This window comes from Callorhinus ursinus, unplaced genomic scaffold (genome assembly GCF_003265705.2).
Source record: "Callorhinus ursinus isolate GAN/ISIS: 27379988/994484 unplaced genomic scaffold, GSC_fseal_2.0 scaffold1, whole genome shotgun sequence".
Classification (NCBI taxonomy): Eukaryota; Metazoa; Chordata; class Mammalia; order Carnivora; family Otariidae; genus Callorhinus; species Callorhinus ursinus.
In genome coordinates, this window is record NW_027397063.1 from 9,776,058 (window position 1) to 9,797,316 (window position 21,259).

The following is a 21,259-nucleotide window of genomic DNA, read 5'->3' on the forward strand; positions in this document are numbered from 1 at the left end:
ATTTTTCACAGGAGAGCATTTTCTAAATTACTAACAGTTTTATTTCTCACAATCAGTGTTATGCAGCAATTTAAAATACTGTTTATCTAATTTGTAAGCAGGTGCTACATTTCAAATCACCTCTGAAAGGGACCTTCGGATTTGTATGAAATATGACTGAAAAATAAGTTAACGTCCAACTTACATAATTTTTAAAATACTTTATCTTTTTATTGCAAGCTAATACATTGTCACTTAAAAGATGTGACAAAGAATAAGAGCAGAAATATCACCTGCCAGTGCCACCATCTGGAGAGCTATGAGCCAGTTGAAGTACACCCTACTTTAGTTCACACACATACACACTCAAATACTTACATATGAAAAGAATTGTATACAAAACACCTCAGTTTATTTACATATACGACTACATATGTTACTTATATATACTCACATGCACAAACTACAGGGTCCATATATGTATATGCACTCTTTTATAACTAGCTTTTTAAGTATATAGTGATTCCTTTATTCAAAATATATTCCGTGTCTCCCAGTAAGTACTTCCCTCTGACTTCCCCAGACTCTTTCTACACTAATTTGTTGGTCTCTATTTCAGCATCTGACAGTTCAGCCCGTGATAGGGAATGCTTTCCAGCCATTAAGAAGGTTTTGAACGTCAAGTTCAGATTCTCAAATGTATTACTATAGTAACAGTTATGCCACAAAGAGGGATCTCAGAGATCTTGAGCCTGCTCATTTTCTGCTCTCCACACAAGTGACAAGTCCCCCAGGCTAAGTGAAATGATTGTTTCTATCAATGTACAAAGGCAAGAGCATACCAGGGGACTGTGCTCTGCATGCAGAAAGCAAGATGAATACCTTGGGTCTCCTGGCATATTTGGAATTAAGCTCAAGAGAGAAAGGGCATAACCCAGATTTATCTCAGATCTGCTACTGCCAAGACGTCAAGGATTTTTCAGTTAGATACTCTGGGGCAGGGGCACCTGGGTGGCTCAGATGATTAGGCGTCTGCCTTCAGCTCAGGTCATGATCCCAGGGTTCTGGGATCGAGCCCCGTATTGGGATCCCAGTTCAGTGGGGAGCCTGCTTCTCTCTCTCTTTCACTGCTCCCCCTGCTTGTGCTCTCTCGATCTGTCAAAAAAATAAATTTAAAAAAAATCTTAAAAAAATGAAAAAGATACTCAGGGCACTATGGTTTGGGGTTGGTCATCTATTTTTCGATGCACTATCCCAGTCAAACACAAAACTCCACAAATTAGAACTTGCTGTTTTACCATGGAAACCAAGTACCTGTGCACAGGTGTCTTCCCACCGCTAATGGGGTCCTTGTTATTCAGGTGACGGATGGGACTGAATGCAGGCCATACAGTAACTCCGTCTGTGTCCGGGGCAAGTGCGTCCGCACTGGCTGTGACGGTATTATCGGCTCGAAGCTGCAGTACGACAAGTGTGCCGTGTGTGGGGGAGACAACTCCAGTTGCACAAAGGTGGTTGGAACTTTCAATAAAAAAAGGTAAGGTGATAAATTGTGGCCCTGACAGGAATCAAACAAAGCTTTAGACTTGCACGACCGAAGAAGGGGCCTCGTGTCACATCATAAGCTGTCTGTGGGAAGTGGTCCAGCATGGCCCCAGTAACCTATCATACATTGAGAACCAAGGTGGGGCGGCGGGGGGGGGGGAGAAAGTTCTGTTTGCAGAGTGCAAACACCCAGCCCCTCTGGAAGCAGATACACTGCAATGGCTCTGAGGTCACGATTTTGCAGCGTGCAAACACTGAAAAGAAAAGGGCTGTGACTGGGACGCCTGGGGGGCTCAGCCAGTTAAGCATCTGCCTTCGGCTCAGGTCATGATCTTGAGGTCCTGGGATTGAGCCCTAGCGGGTAGCCTGCTTCTCTCTTTGTGCACACTCTCTCTTTCTCTCTCTGAAATAAATAAATAAAAATCTTAAAAAAAAAAAAAAAGAAAAGAAAAAAGGCTGTGACATCCCTGCTAGCAATCTCTGGCAGATCTATTATTCCTGAAACATCATTTAAGGAAGGATAGCCGGTTTCCATCATAATTATTTCGTTTTACAGACAAATTTTCACCAGGCTGTATTTTTCTTGAGGAGACATCTCTCATTGCAAAACGTAAGTTAGTGGCAGGGATGTAGACAATAATATTTTATAGTTACCTCTCCTGGTTTACTCTATAAAGAATTATAGAAGTATATTTAAGTATATATTATAAAGAAGTAATGTCTGCTTCCTCTTACGGGCTTTGACTATGCTTTCGTTTTAAATATGTAAGTTTATAAAGTACCAGTTTCTGGAATTAAATATTTTTTAAGGTTTATTTATTTATTTTAGATAGAGGGAGAGAGTGCACAAGCACAAGTGAGGGGAGGGGCAAAGGGAGAGAATTTTCAGACGCCCCACGGAGCCGGACCCAGGGCTCCACATGGGGTGCGATCCCATGACCCATGAGATCATGCCCTGAGTCAAAACCAAGAATTGGTCACTTAACTGAATGAGCCACCCAGGCACCCCTGGCATTAAATATTATGTTATCAGTGAGGATGAGGGAGCCAGCTTAAGTGTCTGCTGGAATGCAGGATTGTCTTTTTTCTTCACCAAACCACTCTTATGCTGAGTGGTATTGGTCCAGCGCCCCCGTATTCTTGATGTATGTGCTATGTTGTCTTTAACTGGAGGGTAATATGCAAACCATATTAACAATAAGGATTTATTAAGACAATCACATGCCATGTTATTGTGGAAAACTGGAAATTATCCTTGATATCATAAAAAAATTGTATGGCTGAAGAATTTATTCTGAGTTTAAATACGCATTACTAATCCTATTTGCTAGTGATTTAGTAATTATTTTTTTTAAGATTTTATTTATTTATTTGACAGAGAGAGAGAGAGAGAGAGAGTACAAGTAGGCAGAGTGGCAGGCAGAGGGAGAGGGAGAAGCAGGCTCTCCGCTGAGCAGGGAGCCTGATGCGAGGCTTGATCCCAGGACCCTAGGATCACGACCCGAGCGGAGACTGAGCCACCCAGGCGCCCCTGATTTAGTAATTAGTCATCCAGTTGTATTGAGCTATCTTTATAAAATACCCCACCTGTCGATCATATACTGCATTTTTATATATTGCAAAGGTGCAAGACACCTTAGAAATGATGAAGTCTGCCTTGTTGTTTTACAAATGACGAAATTTGGACTCTGAAAGTTTAGGATTTATCTAATTTTGCATGGCTGATGAATGCCAAAGCAAAGGCTATACCTTAGGTTATAAGAAGAAAAAAAAAAAAAACAAGGAAAGAAGGAAGGAAGAGAAAGAAATTCAGGAATCAAATAGGAAATAAAATACCTGATGTCCTGGGGCGCCTGGGTGGCTCAGTTGGTTAAGCAGCTGCCTTCGGCTCAGGTCGTGATCCCAGGGTCCTGGGATCGAGCCCCACATCGGGCTCCCTACTCGGCGGGGAGCCTGCTTCTCCCTCTCCCACTCCCGCTGCTTGTGTTCCCTCTCTCGCTGTGTCTCTCTCTGTCAAATAAATAAATAAAATCTTTAAAAAAAAATACCTTATGTACTAATAAAATGTGATGTTTATTCTTTCTACATAAACTTACAAGCCATAAAAAGTGGCTATTTATTTATTAAAAATAAATACTAAATTTGGCATTTTGTTTTTTCGATTAGCAACCAGTATCTGCACATGTGTTGTCCCATAAAAAGATGAAGGAATTCCTGATAGTGACAAGCGGTGGGCAACCTGATAGCTTGCAAACTGATTTGACCAAGATTATATTATGTGGTACAAGTGATCTGTTTAACTTTTCCAAATAAATTACCTTGGCCTACTGTGATGTATAAAAAAGGACACTGATCTTGGAGCTGAAATCTCTGTAATCGAGATCTGTGTGATCTCACAAGAATCACTTTTTTTTTTTTACTATCAGAATTCTTGAGAGTTGAGTGGAATTAATAGTAATTTTCTTGCAAGTTAATATTGCTGTAAGGATCCAGTGAGATCATGCATATTAAAATATTTCATTGGAGCGCCTGGGTGGCTCAGTTGGTTAAGCGACTGCCTTCGCCCAGGTCATAATCCTGGGGTTCTAGGATCGAGTCCCACATTGGGCTCCCTGCTCAGCGGGGAGTCTACTTCTCCCTCTGACCCTCCTCCCTCTCATGCTCTCTGTCTCTCATTCTCTATCTCTCAAATAAATAAATAACAAAATCTTAAAAAAAAGAAAATATTTCATCAAGCTCAAACCTCTTCACAAATATGACCCTACCTTAATTCATCCCTCTCTCAATGCTCTTCATCTCAATACATGGCAACTCAGTCCTTCCATTGCTCAGTACCAGGAGAACAAGAGAATCATATTTTATCAAGGCACTAAGAGATCAAGGCACCAGTCCTCCCACTGACCGTTGCCTTATGAAGCTCAGACTGAAGACCCCTGCCATGCTGACAATCCCAACGGATTCTCATGAATCTGAGACAGGCTCTCAGGAATAAGGATAGAAAAAAAAGCTCTCCTACCTGATTCCCTTACCCTGCATTCTTTATTTGCTTTACACCATGATAGGTATCATTTAAACTCTGAATAGAAACAGAACATATTTTCATGTAACTGTTAGAAAGTATGACTGGCCGAGGTAAGGGGTTGGGGGATATCGGGAAAGGAGTAAACTAGGAGTAAGGGGCCATGGCTTTTGAGCCTAGCACTGCCACTGGATCTAGAGTGCACTTGTTCAAATACTTTAATATACCTCCACTTCATATGTTTTCCGTGTAAGACGAGATACTCTCTCCAACATCCCTCCCAGTTTTGTTTGAAGCCACTGTAGGTTTGCATATGACCTCTTGCTATTAGATATTAAAAAAAAAAAAAGTCCTGTAACAAATCCTCATCCAAAATGCCTTACAAAACTAAAAGTGATGAGTCACGTTGACTGGATAAGCAATATCATCAGTATTGTATCTTCTCTCTCCCAACTCGGTAAGAAACTCTGACAGCTGTGTAGCTGTCAGTCCTTGTCCATCAGATGCTCAGTAGACAGTGGGCTTCCCCGGGGAGGAGCCTCCCCTCTAATTCAGAGGGAATGGCGGGGCAGGGAAAATACACTTGGATTTTCAGGGTATGAATCAGTTGCCCTATCACCTCTAAACCTGAATAAGAATTTAACAGTAGGTAATTAAATTTCACACACATCAAACTTCACAATTTATTTATTTATATTCAAATAACTAAGAAAGCAAAACATGCGGTGACCTTATTATAAAATTGCTTATAGAGGCAAAGAGTTTCACAAATGACTCCTTACTGGTGTGGTCCCTTGGCACTTAATTAGTATTTCTGTCCTAGCCTTTTTCAAAACCTGTGATCAATACTAGAGGTATTGATGCCTTTGCCCATTTTCCTGAGGAGATGATGGCTCATTAGAGACCTACTTTATTTGTCACCCATCATATAAGCTCACTCAATCTATCATAATGTTCGTGGACATGATGTATCCGAGGAAATTTGCTATGGCATTAAAGATTCATTTTTTTTTCTTTTGATGATACTGGTAAGCTATGGTTACCCACTTACAGAATTTTATATTTCATGTGTTGTCTGCTCAAGAAATCCAGTGTTCTAGTAGAAATAGAAGCAGAGTTTCTACTCTGTCTCTAGTTCAACAGTTAAATCCATGTTTCCCCAACTACTCTGCACATTTGGAACGACTCCCAAAGTCCTGCTGCCTCTGCCCCATCCTGACAGATGGGATTTAATTGGCCTGGGGTCTGGGGATTTAAATTTTTAAAAGATCTCCACATGATTTTAATATGCAAATGAGTTTGAGACACATTAATTTAAAGCTTTCTATGAGATTGAGGGCAGATTTTTGTTTATGTTTACATATATCCCATTTTGTGCTGGAACGATAGGATTTGATAAGGATGTTGTAAGTTGGCATGCATTTTTTTAAAAAAGGCAGGTTGCTAACATCATCCTAATTTTGAACATCATAATAAAATGTATACAATATCATAGTCTAATTGTAATTTTATTTTGTTAGAAGAAAACTAATCTTTGAAGCCAATTTTAAATGAATTTCTTAACTACATTAAAACTTTGTGTTAAGATTAAGTAAGACTTCTAGAGAATTTTGATTTGTTTATCCATTTATTAAGTGTTTACTTATTTTTTCCTTCTCTCCCTGTCTCTCTGTCTCTCTTTTCTCTCTCTCTCTCCCCCCATCTCTCCTCTGGGGACATTTTTGCTTCCAGTAAGGGTTACACTGACGTGGTGAGGATCCCCGAAGGCGCAACCCACATAAAAGTCCGACAGTTCAAAGCCAAAGACCAGTCTCGATTCACTGCCTACTTAGCCCTGAAGAAGAAAAACGGTGAGTACCTTATCAATGGAAAGTACATGATCTCCACCTCAGAAACCATCATCGACATCAATGGAACCGTCATGAACTACAGCGGTTGGAGCCACAGGGATGACTTCTTGCACGGGATGGGCTACTCAGCCACGAAGGAAATTCTCATAGTGCAGATTCTTGCAACCGATCCAACTAAAGCGTTAGATGTCCGTTACAGTTTTTTTGTTCCCAAGAAGTCCACCCCAAAAGTCAACTCTGTCACCGGCCATGGCAGCAATAAAGTGGGCTCACCCAGTCCACAGCTGCAGTGGGTGACAGGCCCATGGCTTGCCTGTTCTCGAACCTGTGACACGGGCTGGCACACCAGGACGGTGCAGTGCCAGGACGCCAACCGCAAGTTAGCAAAGGGATGCCTTCTCTCTCAGAGGCCTTCCGCGTTTAAGCAATGTTTGCTCAAGAAATGTTAGCCTGTGGTGATGATGTTCTGCAGAGATAACTGGGCGTCTCATCACAGAGCAGTCCTGGCCAATGGTGGTGATCCATCGTGGTGAACGAGAGGTCTATGTAAAGCACAGAAAGTCGCACTTCGATGGCATTGTCAACTGGAGTCTAATTATGGGCAGAATCTGCTCTCGGTGACCAAAGGAAGATGTGCACTGTTCCGTGTGAACAGTGGTGACCTTGGAATCTAAGAAACACTTGGGAGTTATTGAACATCCCCTGGGCTACAAGAATGAAAAAACACTGATGAATGTAGAATCAGGGGACATTTGAAGATGGCAGAACACCATTCTCCCCCTTGTCACCTACCTCTTCTAGAATGTCTTCAAAGGCATCATAATCATTATCATCCACAATACACAGTAGCTTATTTTTACTGTTTGTACATACATTCTCCCTTGATATGTCACTTTATATCACTTGGTTCTATTAAAAAATATGTGTGTGTATACACACACACACACACACACACACACATATTTCTATAAAAAATGTTTGACCAAAGTAGGTCTGCAGCTATTTCAACTTCTTCTGGTTTCCAGAAAGAGCTGTGGATGTTTTACTGGAAATTAAGAACTTGCTGCAGTTTTAATAAGATTTCGCATACTTTCAGACTACAGGAGATCAAATTTTAGTCAAAAACCATTTTGACAGCAAGCATCTTCTGAGAAATTCTAAGAAGAAAAAGGATCTCAGTGTATCTAGTCATTTAAATACATACACGGGTCCATTTCCTTAAACTTTTGACTGCCTGCATTTTTTTAGGCAGCCAGCCGAACTGATGCATAATTAGGATGTAGAAATAGTGTTTGCGTGTGTGTATGTTATGAGTATTCAAGAGTCTGAAAACTAGTTTCTCACCCTAAAAACTAGTTTCCTCATGTTAGAATTTAAGAGGAAAAAAAAAACCGTATTTCACCATAGTCTCGATTTATATTTTCACACCAATTTCCCCGTTCGGAAGCTTTCATCTGATACCTTATATTGTGTAATATTCATACAAAACACACTGCAGAGAGTTTTCTGTTCGCATCCAAAACCTTCAACACTGGTATACCTCTTACCAGCAAGCCTTTAAAATGTGTTTGTTTTTGCTTGTCTGTTTAAGGGTTCTGTAAGACCTACAATGTTTTGTACTTCTTGTTGACTTAGTTTGATAGGAGTATTAAAGATCACTTTGTAGTTAGCCACATCTAGAAGTGGTTATCATTAATGTGGCTCATGCAAAAAAAAAATAGTGGTTAGTATTAATAAGACTGTTTCCACACCTTACAGGCAATAATTCTTTGCATTTTCTTTTTAAATCCAAGTATACTGATACTGTACTTAAGATTTTTCCCAATTGGAAAGCATTTGGTTGTACCCCTAAGTGTTTGAGTGATGAAATGTGATGATTTTTGAGAAGTTTGTCTCTTCTATTTCTGTAGTCTGTCTAGGTAGGTTGTTAAGTTTGGATATTAGATATGGAAAAGTTTTACAATCACATGCATAAAAATCCCTTTTTAAACAGTAAACTGCACCCCTCCACCCCATAGCTCAGAAAATCCAAGGTGTTCAATTTCATTGGAATTCCTTTTTCTTTATGAAATATTACAAAGCCAATTGTTTGTTATAAATTTTTATAATAATCATACCAAATGTGCCTACTCTTAAAGATTTGCATATAAAGATGTTAGGGGACCATTGTTTGAGTTCCCTTAAGCTCACAAGAGTTTATTTTTATTAGAAGATATTTTTAATATAAAAGAATTATATAATTGATCTAGCTATATCACATTCATTTTAGTGGGCGAGGAGAATGGATGTCTCACTGTTTTACCAATTATTTGGTAAAACAAATAATTGTTCTACAAAACTGATAATCATCCTTTGGCTTTTCATAGACTGTCTTTGCTTTAGACGTGGTCATTTTTCTTAATAAATTATTAATTAGGGAAATGAGGCCCATATAGAACTTTTGGCCTCCATACATTTGATGGAGGTCACCAGATAAAAGGCAGACGGAAGGAAGCTAGTCAAATCAGTCAGAAGAAAAATTTTAAATTACACCAACTATTTAACTATTCCGAGAGAATTAATAGTGAGGCCAACGTTACTTTTTCCCAATTTTTGAAATAATTTTTATCAATTAACTCAATTCTGATAAAGTTTATTTTTATCTTTTGTGGCTATATTCACAGCAACATTAAGAAATAACTGAAGGGCAAACATGCTTGTCTCCTACTCTGCTCCTCTCTACTGTATTCCTAGAGGTTTTTAGCATGACCTATCATTATTTTCCCGCATATAAAGAAGTTTTACACTTCTCAATGAAACAAGTCTAGAGAGCTTAAAAGGAATAAACCACTATTCCATGCTTTTAAGGAGTTTTCTTTAGTTTTTTCATATGAGTATCAATAGATTGACTGAGGAATGTATGTCTATCTAAACTCCTGAGAAAAACTATATAGACTAGAAACTGAAATTCAGAGAAATGGAGTGTTCAGTAGATACAAAGAATGATAAAGGGAAAATCCTCCATAATGAAATCTAGTTCAGTCCAGTTGGATGTTGGACTATTCATTTCACCTTTACAGACTTGCATCGTGAAAAGAAGAGTCTGAGATTCATGATGCTGAGGCTCCTTCCTTGGGAAAAAAAAAAAAAAGTTTGTCTGAAAATGCTCAGGTTAGTAGGAATCTAATCCCACAAAACGAAACACTCCAGATTAAGTTTCACTGAAAAAAGGGAGCCCAGAAGAAAACAGCATTTCTTTCTTCTGGAACAGAAAAGGCCAAATTAAGCCCTGCCTTGTTGTTTAAAGGTTTAAGGGTGTTATTTTGATCTATTCAGTCAATTCAACTTCCTTTGCCTTCCTGTGGAAACAGTTTTATCCCATTAAACTAAGAATTAAGGGATTTATCACAAACAAAAATAAAGTTGCAGCACTGAAAAAAAAGTAATTTATTGTTTTTGCGACTGGTATGTGAATTTGTGTGATAAAAATATTTATTCTTATTTAACAAAAATATGTGCAAATTCTATATTTAAAATGTTTTGCTGTTGTCCTACTTTTAATTTATGCTTCATGTTTGTGTATAAAGTACACTTTGTGAGTTTACATAATATACAGCACTGGTTGCTTTCGTATTTTTTTACAGAAGGCTTTCTGCGTGAAACAGGCATATATGTTTATATTCTCCACGTATCCTTATTCTGATAATATACTTTTCCTTTCTAAGGAAGTTTTAAATTTAATCTTTCTTAACTAGTAGTGTTCATTACTTGTAGTTACATTAATCAGTCTTTTTGGTTTCATTAATACTAATTTTTCTAAGTCACAGATAAGAAAAACACTTATTCAAGCAACTAAAGTCTAATTCTAAACTTGATATATAGATAGCCTGGAAGCTTGCCATAGAAGCTAAGACACAGTTGAAAATCAGGTCCATTCATTTCACTGATAAACCTGGACAAGGAGCTGTTGATGTATTATATGAAATTTGTGTACATACAACTTCCCAAGAGACACTGATGATAATAAAACCAAATATTGTCCTTTGCTGCTTTAAAAACACTCTTTAAAGTTAAAATCATTTAGTCTCTAGTACTGGTAGGATTCGATAGTGAGAGTAAACAAATTGAATTTAAGTTTTTCAAATATTAGTAGTCATGGATAGTTCTGTGACTATGGGGTCTCCATTTGATAGAATGTGACTTTGTACTACTACTAATGAATTTCATAGAGTGCAAATAGGACTTGGGACAAGCAGGGACACCTTTGATCACATCAGCTTGCCTCTGACTAGGATTTCAGTCTGGTCACAGCAAAAAGGCAAAGCACCCTTGGATATACAATTGACCAGATCAATCTCTGGTTCTGACATTCCCCCCCTTGACTCCTTCCTTAGTAACAAGGTCATTGTAATGGTTTATGTGAGCACAACAACCAGATTCAATGAAGTCCAGAACCCGTGTATGACTTAAGAGTTCACTTTTTTTGTGAAGTAAGATTGAAATTTACAATGGCCAAATTTTGCTAATAGTTTATGGCTGAGGATTGGTGACTATTACTAATCTATTTATAATTAAACTTGAGGTGATAAAAAACCCCTTATATTTTTTAACATTTCAAAGTTAGTGAATGAATAACCATGAGTACAGAAATGATTATCCAAATTTATCATAGAACCAAGGTCAGGGTCAAGGTAATCTATTACTTAGAAACACAAAAAGGAACTTGTATATTTTCTCTATATATCAATTTTCTTATTTGCCAACAACCTGTAGTTTTAGACTGTCAAACAGGTAGATCAATTTAGCTAATTAGTCCACTGAAAAAAAATCTTCCTAATAATCTCCCTGCCAGCATGAACTAGAGAAATACTTCTCAAGTTATAGGATCACGAAACATATCAGTCTATAATGTATAATTATCTTCTAGTCCATTAACATATGGGAACATATTGAAATAAGAACCGATTGCATTAGTGAGACAAAAATGCAAATATACCTTATGTTCAGATCACAAAAGTATTCGACCTGCCAGATGTCTTTCTGGTGCAGTGATACCATAATTCTCAATGAAGATTTTGTGGGAGAAAAAATAAAAACATGTTGTTAGAAGTTGTTGGTTTTAAAAGAGACTAAGCCTGAAATGTACATATTAGTTAACCCAGTTAATTGCACCTTCTTAATACAGTAGCACTTTAGCAATAACTTGGCTACCTGTGGTTCTGATCCTGGAGCTCCACCAACTGGTCCATGTGGACTGCTAGAGGTCAAATGAAAAACCAAATGGCCCATCATCTTAAGGCATGGCCACATCAGAGTGATCCAAAGTCTAACACTGTGAGGAAAACTGTGATTTGTAAATAAAGCAGCATTCTTTTTTCTTTTTTCATTTTCTTTTAGCACATCCAATGAACAACTGTAATTTTTATCAAGGTGCTAATATCTTCAGCGATCAACTGTCAAGTGTGGGATTTGTGAGTTACTATTTTATTCTACATGATTTTTCAATTTGCAAAAGAGAACTCAGTTTTGGGTCAAGGCAGGGCACAACTTGATACTCAGTGTTTGGGAAGTTGCATCTAATGGTCAGTCTGATTAGCAGGGTTCAATGACATAAGCTATGGGTACATCAAGGATGTTTAAGGTGACATCAAAACTTGAAGAGTGTCAGGCTAAAGAACAGACTGTCAGAGGAGTCCTGTTTCATCACTTACTAAGCCATCGGTGTTCCTTTCAAACCTGCCTTTCAAACAAACTTGTTTGTTTCCTATATACAAACTTGTGTGTATATTTAGCCTGACTTTTTTTAGCTTTGCGATATTTTATGTCCATGGTAAACACTTGTCTACTACTTCTTGGTCTTTTCTTTAGCAATCCACAGCATATTAGAAGCACTTCAACCCAGACTGAGTATAGGAGAATAGAAGAATAGAATAGGAGATCATGTTTTGTGTGACTTTGTGAGACTAGACTTTTGATTAAGAAAAATACATTGTCTCTGGATGGTGTTTTTGGGTTACACACTCAGGCATGATATAAACGTAGGAGTTGACAAATACTGCTTACATTTTAGTATGATGTATGAGCAGAAATCATACGCATTCTTTGTAAATAGACCCCAGGTAACTAAACAGATTGCAGAAATGTATTTAATTTGATGTAACCAGTGGCACAAATATTTGATTCCTATAGTAGAGTCTGTGAGTTAAGACAGGTGATCAACCTAAGTGGGTACAACTGCCATTTTTAAATCTTGAAACATGCTTTCAAGGTAGAGTAAAATATTGAAGATTGACATGTTGTTGTATATAAGCAGTAAAATGTAAACTGCTTACTATCTTCAACTTTTCAGAAGTGATGATATTTTTCCATAAATGTTAATGCAGTTGAAAAACCAAAATCTTGGAAAACTAAGACGGGTCTTGTTTAAAATGTCTCTTCAGTTTTGGCAAATTTTGAACCTGAATTGACTATTGAAAGCATTACTGTGTCTTGTAGCCTGCATTCCACGACAGCTCTGTTATTCAGGAAAACTACTTGAACTGAGTCGTTTGGGACGTATACTGTAATATTTTTCATTAAGGAACAATATCCTATTTTGTAAAGCATTTCCCTATGTGTGACTTTAAATTGTAAAATTAAACATTGGCTTTGTGGTTTCAGTGGGCATAATAAATGTTAATTGTAAACTAGGTTAAAGTATGTACTGCATATAATATGTTTTAGAGTTGGAAGCTATTGTCCATTTATTTCTAATTTTCCCATAACAACAGTAGGACCAAGCCGGGACTTAAGGAAGCCCTAGGCTCTCTGTAATTTCTACCATTCTTCTTCCATTTGGCATAGACAATTCATACTTCTTCTACAATGGTTACAGGACTTTGGACTTTCTGTTTTAAGTTCTTCTTACCAGACTATCACCCCCTAAAGTCTGTCTAGTGTTGAAACTCTGGTGTTAAATTAGGAACAGCAAGCACCACAGTCTACCTGCTTCATTTTTACTTTTTTAAAGATAAACTTATGCCACATAAAAAATGAGTCAATACTAATGCATGCATGGAAATTCAAAAAGAATTGGCATTCATTCACTAGAAAAGCCTATTCATTTGGTAACAAATTTATGGCATTAAGGTTCCTAAGGACATTGATTCCTTCTAAACCTGAAATCTTTACTGTTTAGTATACATTCAAACATGGAATTTCTCCCTCATATCAAATAATATTTCAGAACTCTTGTGCTTTAAATTCCCTTCTTAGTAGGATATATAGATTTTAAAGAAGTAATTCTAAACACCTTAACTTTTAAAAGATGGCATAGAAACTTAGTCATCATCATAATACTGCTAAGATTGGTTGACCATGTCTTTGGGTCATGCCCTGTATTAGACATCTCACAAACTTTCCCCCACGTGTTTCTCCCCATGACCAGTATGAGGTTGGTCTTAAGATCCTGATATTGCAGATGACGATCACGTTGTATAACTGTTAATGATGACCTAGCTGTTAGCAAGTGTCAGGCATTGTGATAAGAACTTTAGGTATTTATTATCAATTTCTAGCTTCCTGAAGCACTGAGAGTCTTCAGTCCTCATGGAATGTGAGTCTGAGGGAGCAACTGTGTGGTGAATGGAGGACTGTGTGAGATTGGAGGCATGTGGGGAGTGTTTCGATGGCCCAATGTGTGGTAGGCCCCCTGAGTAAATGCAAGAGCAGTCCTGAAATTCCAATAAAAACAGCAAGGAAACTATGGAGAATCAGAGAAGCAGCGAGAAGAGAGGCAAGTGCTCAGAGTGTACAAAAGACTGTTGTTTAAGGAGAGAGGAGAAGAATTCGACTTAGAAAACTAGCAAATTGCTGGGAAGAATTTTTTTAAAAAATGAGTATTTAACCTTGCAAACTCCTTCACAGCTCATAACGAGCTGGTTCAGACAAGGTCAAAGGCATAAAAATGGTCCTGAGGGGAGCTTTGAGATTAGGAGGAGAGTGAACAGAATGGTTAGAAATGGCACTACAGACACTGGAAAGGTCCAAATCATCTGTAATTCCTAGATTCCGTGAGAATCTTTCTTGATGTTTTATTGTTTTAGCTGTTCAATTAAACTCATGTTTTCCCACAGAATGAATGATCACCTGTCTAAATGCAAACACAAGCAAGGGGCTGTAACTTCTTTTTCTCTGTTCCCCCGTCATGTCAATCTCACAGGTGAAAAGAATCAAATCTCAGGATGATCAACTATCCGGGCTGTTCCTGGAAATGGAGAAAGATACGAAGCAGGCCCAGGACCTCATCTGACATGAATTCATAACCTTTGCTGTAATATTGATTTCTCTTTTCACTTCTAGATGCCCATAGCATCTTGTCTCCCTATTTCAGCCTTCATCAAGGTTTGCCTTGAATTGGAGTTACAGACCTTTTGTTGTGGTTGTTCATTACTGAAAGCATCTCAATCTTGGGGAGCAGGAAAGTGTATTCCTTAATCACTTGGAAGTAGACTCATTCCAAAAACAGCGGCTGAACTAGTTTTAGGTTAACCGAATTTTTCATCTACAAAAGCATTGGGGGCTGTTAACTTACTCATCTTTTACGTATGTCTGGTACCTACCAGGCATTGTAAGAATGTACCTAGATTGTTCCTTTGCTCTTGAGCCTCTTTATTATCTCTTTGCCTCTTCAAAGGTGTTTGTTTTCTTTCCCTTCCTTGGATCTTCATTGCATTGTTTTAGGCGCGGTTTCAAGATGAGAGCTCAGACTTTAGAGCTGGGTAGGACTGGGCAGAAGATAAGACGCAAGAGTCCACACAGGTGGAACCCAGAAGAGGTGCCTGGAGCCGTAACCGCAGTGGGCGTGCCAGATAGGATATTAGTGTCCAGGAACAAGCAACAAAGTTCCCTTCCCTCCCCCAGATTATGCAAGAACAGCTTCTTCTTAGCTGCTCCACCGCTATCCCCCTAGTGCAAGCCACCAACGTTTTCTACCCTGAACAACGACAAATGCCTCCTAATCAGGCCTCCTGCTTCCTATGGTGCAGACTGATCACAGAAAATCATGAGTCAGATCAGTTAGCTTCTTTGCTAAAAATTCTCTGACATCTTCCTACCTTATCCGAAGTACAAAACAGTCACCTTTCCATGGCCTTCAAAGTCTTCAGGGATCTCTTGCCTACCTTCTACCTGACTTTCCCTCCTAGTTCCCTCACCCTGGTGCATCGCTCCAGCTGCTGTTCCTTACCGTACCAAGCATGAACTCCATCCAGAGCCTTTCACCTAAAACATTCTGCCCCAGAGAAACACTTGCTTCTTCCCTCCCTTCAAGTCTCTGCTTAATTGATACCTCTCAGAGAGGCCATCCCTGACCACCCTAAGTCAAATAGAACCATTCCTCCTTCATTTTTCCTCATGGCCTTTATCAACACTTGAAATTGCATTATGTAATCATTGCATATGTCTGGTATTATTATACATACATTTATATGTGTACATACTTTGAGGGCACTCTTTGTTCTTTTCACTGCCATATCATCACTACTAGGAAGATGCCTGGCATATAATAAGTACTCAATAAGTCCTTGTTGAATGGAGGAATGAAGAATGGATGAATAGATGGCAATCCAGGTCAATAATCATCATCGGGGGGCTTCAGGAAACTGTCAGTGGAGTCGAAGTGAGTGGGCAAAATACGGTAATGGAAATATTTTAAACAGGTCACACTGACATTATAGACAAAAGGAAAGCCAATTTTGGCCAGGGAAACAGAGAAGCCAGGGTAGATGGGTGGTAGCAAGCACTCAGCTCCTTGATTCTGAGACAGATCTTTAATTCCTGAGATGATAGGTTGTAGAAAGAAGAATACTAAAGATATCCCTCCATAATTCCCATCCCTTGTTTATTCAATCAAACACTAATGCAGGTACTGATGTGAAAGTATTTTGCAGACAGAATTAATGTTACCAACCCACAAACCTTAAAGTCGGGTGACTATTCTGGATTCACTGGAGGGCCTGCTGTAATCACCAGTCAAGGAAATGCAGAGTCTAGAAGCTGAGAACAAGCCACACAGGGACTTCAGTTCTACCACTGCGGGGCATGGGATTCAAGCAACAACATGAAGAAGCTGGCAATCAGATTCACCCCTAGAGTCCCCAGAAAGGGGTATATCCCTGCAATACCTTAATTCCAACCTGGTAATGTCCAGAGCAGAGACTCACTGGAGCCAGGCTGAGCCTCAACATCTATAAAACTGGGAGATAATACATTGGTGTTGTTTTAAGCTGCTAAATGTGTGGCAATTCTTATGGTACCTATAGAAAATGAAAACGCAGGTGAAAACAAGGAGGGATCCCAATCTAGAATAGAATATTAGAAAGGCTATCAGATTAGACCCTTAAGGAGAAGGAACAAGGTTACGGCCCAGTTACTGGGGCTACAGTACAAAGGCGAAACACAAGACAAACACAGAATCTGAGTTACTAGAACTGGCACAGACGAAGGCATGGGATGAGACCCCCATTTAAGCTAAGTTTGATATGGGGTCACTTGGGCTGCTGGACGAGAGATCCATATGTACACCCTGACTCGGGGACAGGATTAGTGAAAAGCTTGGTGTGAAGTAAGAATCACAGTGATAAGAACAAGCAAAAACAGGCTGAAAAGGGACAGGAGCTGATGGACGGGAAAATGTATCACCTGAAACAATGTTTTCCAAAATGCAGCTAACAAATCCTCTGTTGCAGTATATAAATGAAGAGAGGTTTTTGTCAAATAAGTTAAAAATTTAACAAGGATGTTTTGATTCTATATTGCTATTAACAAGCCATCCCAAAACTTAGTGGCTTAAGACAGCGGTTTATTGAACCTCATGATTCTGTGAGTCAGGGCTCTGTGGAACAACATGTCTGCTCCACAGGTCAGCTGGGGTCATTTGGTGAGAAGCGTCTGGTGGCTGGACTGGAGTGGAGTGGCCAAGACTGGTTCCCTCACATGCCTAGTGTCTTGGCAGGGACAGTCAGAGGGCCAATGTCAGCCCTGCCCTTCGCCTTTTATGTAATCTCAAGCCTTTTCCTGTGCTATCTTCATCAAGTTATGGTCCGTTTTCTTACAAGGTGGCTCTGGGTTCCAAGAACAGGTGTTTCCAGAGAACCAAGTGGAATCTACAGGGTTTCTCATGGCTGAGACCTGGAAATCTCAAAACATTCTGTTTTAACACAACTAATTAAAAATCCCACTATGTGTGAACTGGCCACACTTAGAGATCTTTTCTTGATTCTTCCAAAAGTTGATACCATACAATATGCCATTTTTTGTAGTTTGGCTAATCAGCCTTTTAAAGTTATTTTTTCTTGCTACCATGTCATTTCTACACACATAAAAATGGAGGTTTTCATTTCAGAAACAACACTGTTTAGAATTGCAAAGGCATAATAGTTAACAATTAAGTGGAAATCATTACCCTTTATATTTATTTTTGTATAAAACAAGCAAGCTACAGACAGTAAGTCACACAGTCTTGTAATTATCTTGGTATACCAGCCCTGACTCTGGGGAATCTCCTTGGTTGGGTGGGGAAGATGAATTGATTTTTATTGTTATTTGTTTTGATTTTGTTTTCACAATCTGTATGCCTTTCCCTAAAATAACATTTCAGCATGTCTAAAAATTGTTGCCATTCTATGGACCACAAGTGCCTGACTTAAGAAGGCCCAAAATTTAATGTTGTAAAGAAAGGCTTTAGTATCAATCGTCCATGTGGAGTTGAACACATAATAAATCTTTTTTTCCAAAACATATTAAGCCAGATGTATATAATAGCATAATAAATTGTTCAATCACCTACAAGTCATTTCACGAACAAGTAAAACCCTTCTACTTTACCTTAAAAGGATGAGGACTCAGAAAATGTGTCATTTAAGAGATACAAATAGCATCTAATACAACTCTATTTAATGTAATGGTCAAGTTCAAATTCCTTTAAAGTGATGGACCTTGCTTCTAATCCTACCAGTTCTTCTGCCATTGGTCCTATGGGGGCCAGTCAGATTATGGATGAATCAATATATAAATCCATCAACCAAGATTATAAAAGGTGTGCACTGCTGAGAATGGATCAGGAGCTTTTAGGAAGGACACTTGTGTATTATATCTTTCTCCTAGTGAAAGAACAAAACCATTTAATATTGGAGTAGAGTGTTTCGGGAGCCAATTATTTTATGCCTATAATCCAATAAAGATAGATTCCTAACACTTTTTTTTTTTTTAATTTCAGCATTGACTCCTCTCCAGTATGTGAGCTCAGTGACAGAATTTGACATGAAACCCAGGCCTGTTACTGAAGGTGTTTTTGTTTGTTTGTTTGTTTTTAACTTTAGGATCATAGAAAGAAACAAAAATCTCCCAACAAAGTTTCCTTTCTGGTTGTCCTATTTTCCTGAAAATAATCCTCCTCTCAAAGTACTTTTCCTTTGATCTTCCATTTATCCTTTTTTCGGTTAAATCTATATTGTATAAGAAGCTTAAATTTCTTGAACCAAATAACACTTTAATAACCTGATTAAATCTGAGGTTTACTTAATAAATGCACACGCACACAAAATATTATGTACAATTTCTAGAGAATTCATGGACTTCCAGTAGCTCAACAAGTAATTCCAATGTAACAGAAAGAAAAGTACGTATGTTCTAAATGACAATTTTCTAATAAACAACTTGCAAGTGAAAATTTTGCTCCTAAGTTTAGAGCATACTTAGTACACATTGGTAATTTTTAAAAACATATGTACTGATCACTTATGTAATGTGGTCTGTAATAATATTGGAGTATGTTAGCAAATAACACAGAGTTCCAGGATTCAAGGACGTAAAGCCAGGGAGATGCATATGGAAGTGACAGAGAAATCATATTGTAGTAGAATTGTTTCTATAATACAGTTAAAAACAGTGTCTTTTGGGACACCTGGGTGGCTCAGTGGGTTAAGCATCTGCCTTGGGCTCAGGTCATGATCTCAGCGTCTTGGGATCGAGTCCCGCATCAGGCTCCTTGCTCAGCGGGGAGCCTACTTCTCCCTCAGCCCGCTGCTACCCCTGCTTGTGCTCTCTCTCTGTCAAATAAATAAATAAAATCTAAAAAAAAAAAAACAATGTCATTCATGCAATATAATCGCCAAGAAAAGAGCTAGACTCCTGAAGCTCATTGATAGAACTCTATACCTAGCGATCCTCTTTCTTTTCTGCATGTTGCAGATGCTGTTAATGCTAACATCCCTTCCACCCTCCTTCCTGTGTCCATATTAACCATGGTGGGGCAGATGGTCAGGGAGAGACTGGGTCCTTGAGCAGTTTAACCAATGCCAACAGTCAACCGTCTGTGAAATTCTCGTTCAGTGGGAACTTTTTAAAGGTTTTAAGTCCTTACTAGATTTTCTTTTTCTTGCAGACGAAAGCATTTTTACTTGATTCGAGTTTTTATTTTAATCCTGGAAATCCTAATTTAGGAATTATATCAGCAGACTGAAACTCCATTACAGAAAGAAATGGGAAAGATGAATGAACTTAAAACTATGTTCTACTTTGTATGATGAAAAAAGTTGGAAAGGGACTTTAGAACAACATAGTATATGTTTTCATATAGTTTACAGGCTAATAATGGGGAGGAAAAATTATGATTATTTTAAATAACCAGGAGGGTAGATTTAAAACCAGTAAGTTGGTCAAAATAAGAACCAGTGTAGAAAAACGTCTCTACCATTCTTACATCCTAATTTTTCTTCCAAACACAGTTGATTCAGAAGTACCATAACTATGAAGGTTCATTTTTACCTCTCCCCTCCCCCCATGAAAGTCTTCTAAAAGTGTCAATGAATACTGTGTGGATGTACTATTTCTAAGTATGTTTAATAAATATTTGTCTTAATCTCTTTCATCCTATAGATTGTTGTACACTTCTTGCATTCATTCATTATGCAATGCTGCCCATTGTGAAAACTTATTTTTATTTTTTCCCAAGTACAGTGGTTCTCATTCAGGGGAAATTTTGCCCCCCATAGGATATTTCGCAATATTTGGAGATATTTTTGATTGTCACAATGCGGGGAGGGGAGATGCTACTGGCTTCTAATGAATAGAATCAAGGGATGCTGCAATGTACAGGATAGCCCCCACTCCATGACAAAGAATTATCCCATTCAAAATGTCAGTAGTGTTGGGGTTGAAAAACACTGCTTTAGGGATGCCTGGGTGGCTCAGTTGGTTAAGCGATTGCCTTCGGCTCAGGTCATGATCCTGGAGTTCCAGGTTTGAGTCCCACATCAGTCTCCCTGCTCAGTGGAGAGTCTGCTTCTCCCTCTGACCCTCCCCCCCATGCTCTCTCTCTCCCATTCTCTCTCTCTCAAATAAATAAAATCTTAAAAAGAAACAACACTGCTTTAGTGGATCCCTCCCGTCTCACTCTGCCTGTGTGATCTCAGGGGACTACTTCTTACCTTCTAATGAGATGTGAGTCAACATGCCTGTGACTCTTTTCTCCTTGCTACTATAGAAGTTGGAGAAGCAGGGGCTGGGCCCAGTGCTTCATTCTTGGAACATTGGCACTTGGTGTGTATTTCTTCACGTAAGAACCAAATAATCTCAGGTAGGTTAGGAGCCTGGGCATTGTCAGGACAATCGATGGATTATGCAGGTGAATATGGATGGCATAGACTGATGACAGACAATTGCTATAAATCACTGTTAGTCTTACTTCCAGGCACATGCAACTGATTGCAAGAAATGTACAGAAACCAGCCCCAGCCCGTCCATTTTAGAAAATTAGTCTTGTGCCCAAAGCCAAGTCTGCACATTTTCTGAATGAGCTAAGTGGAATATTTTCCATATAACCAAATGAAAAGAATTGAGAAGAATG

The 21,259-nt window shown here is 38.6% G+C and overlaps 1 protein-coding gene across 6 annotated transcripts in view; it reads left to right on the forward strand.

The window, feature by feature from the left end:
* ADAMTS5 (ADAM metallopeptidase with thrombospondin type 1 motif 5) overlaps nt 1–19,049 on the forward strand; it is a 55,156-nt gene extending 36,107 nt beyond the window's left edge. For 2 of the 6 annotated variants that reach the window (XM_025867934.2, XM_073891489.1), the window contains 2 exons: nt 1,341–1,516; nt 6,275–11,911. In XM_025867934.2, coding sequence (XP_025723719.1) covers nt 1,341–1,516; nt 6,275–6,842 — 744 coding nt within the window. In that variant the 3' untranslated portion in view covers nt 6,843–11,911. Of the gene's footprint in view, nt 1–1,340; nt 1,517–2,080; nt 2,135–6,274; nt 11,912–14,572; nt 15,382–18,628 lie in introns of those variants that run through there. The other 4 variants (XM_073891492.1, XM_073891491.1, XM_073891496.1 and 1 more) reach the window with 4 other exon arrangements.
* Nucleotides 19,050–21,259: the final 2,210 nt, after the last annotated feature.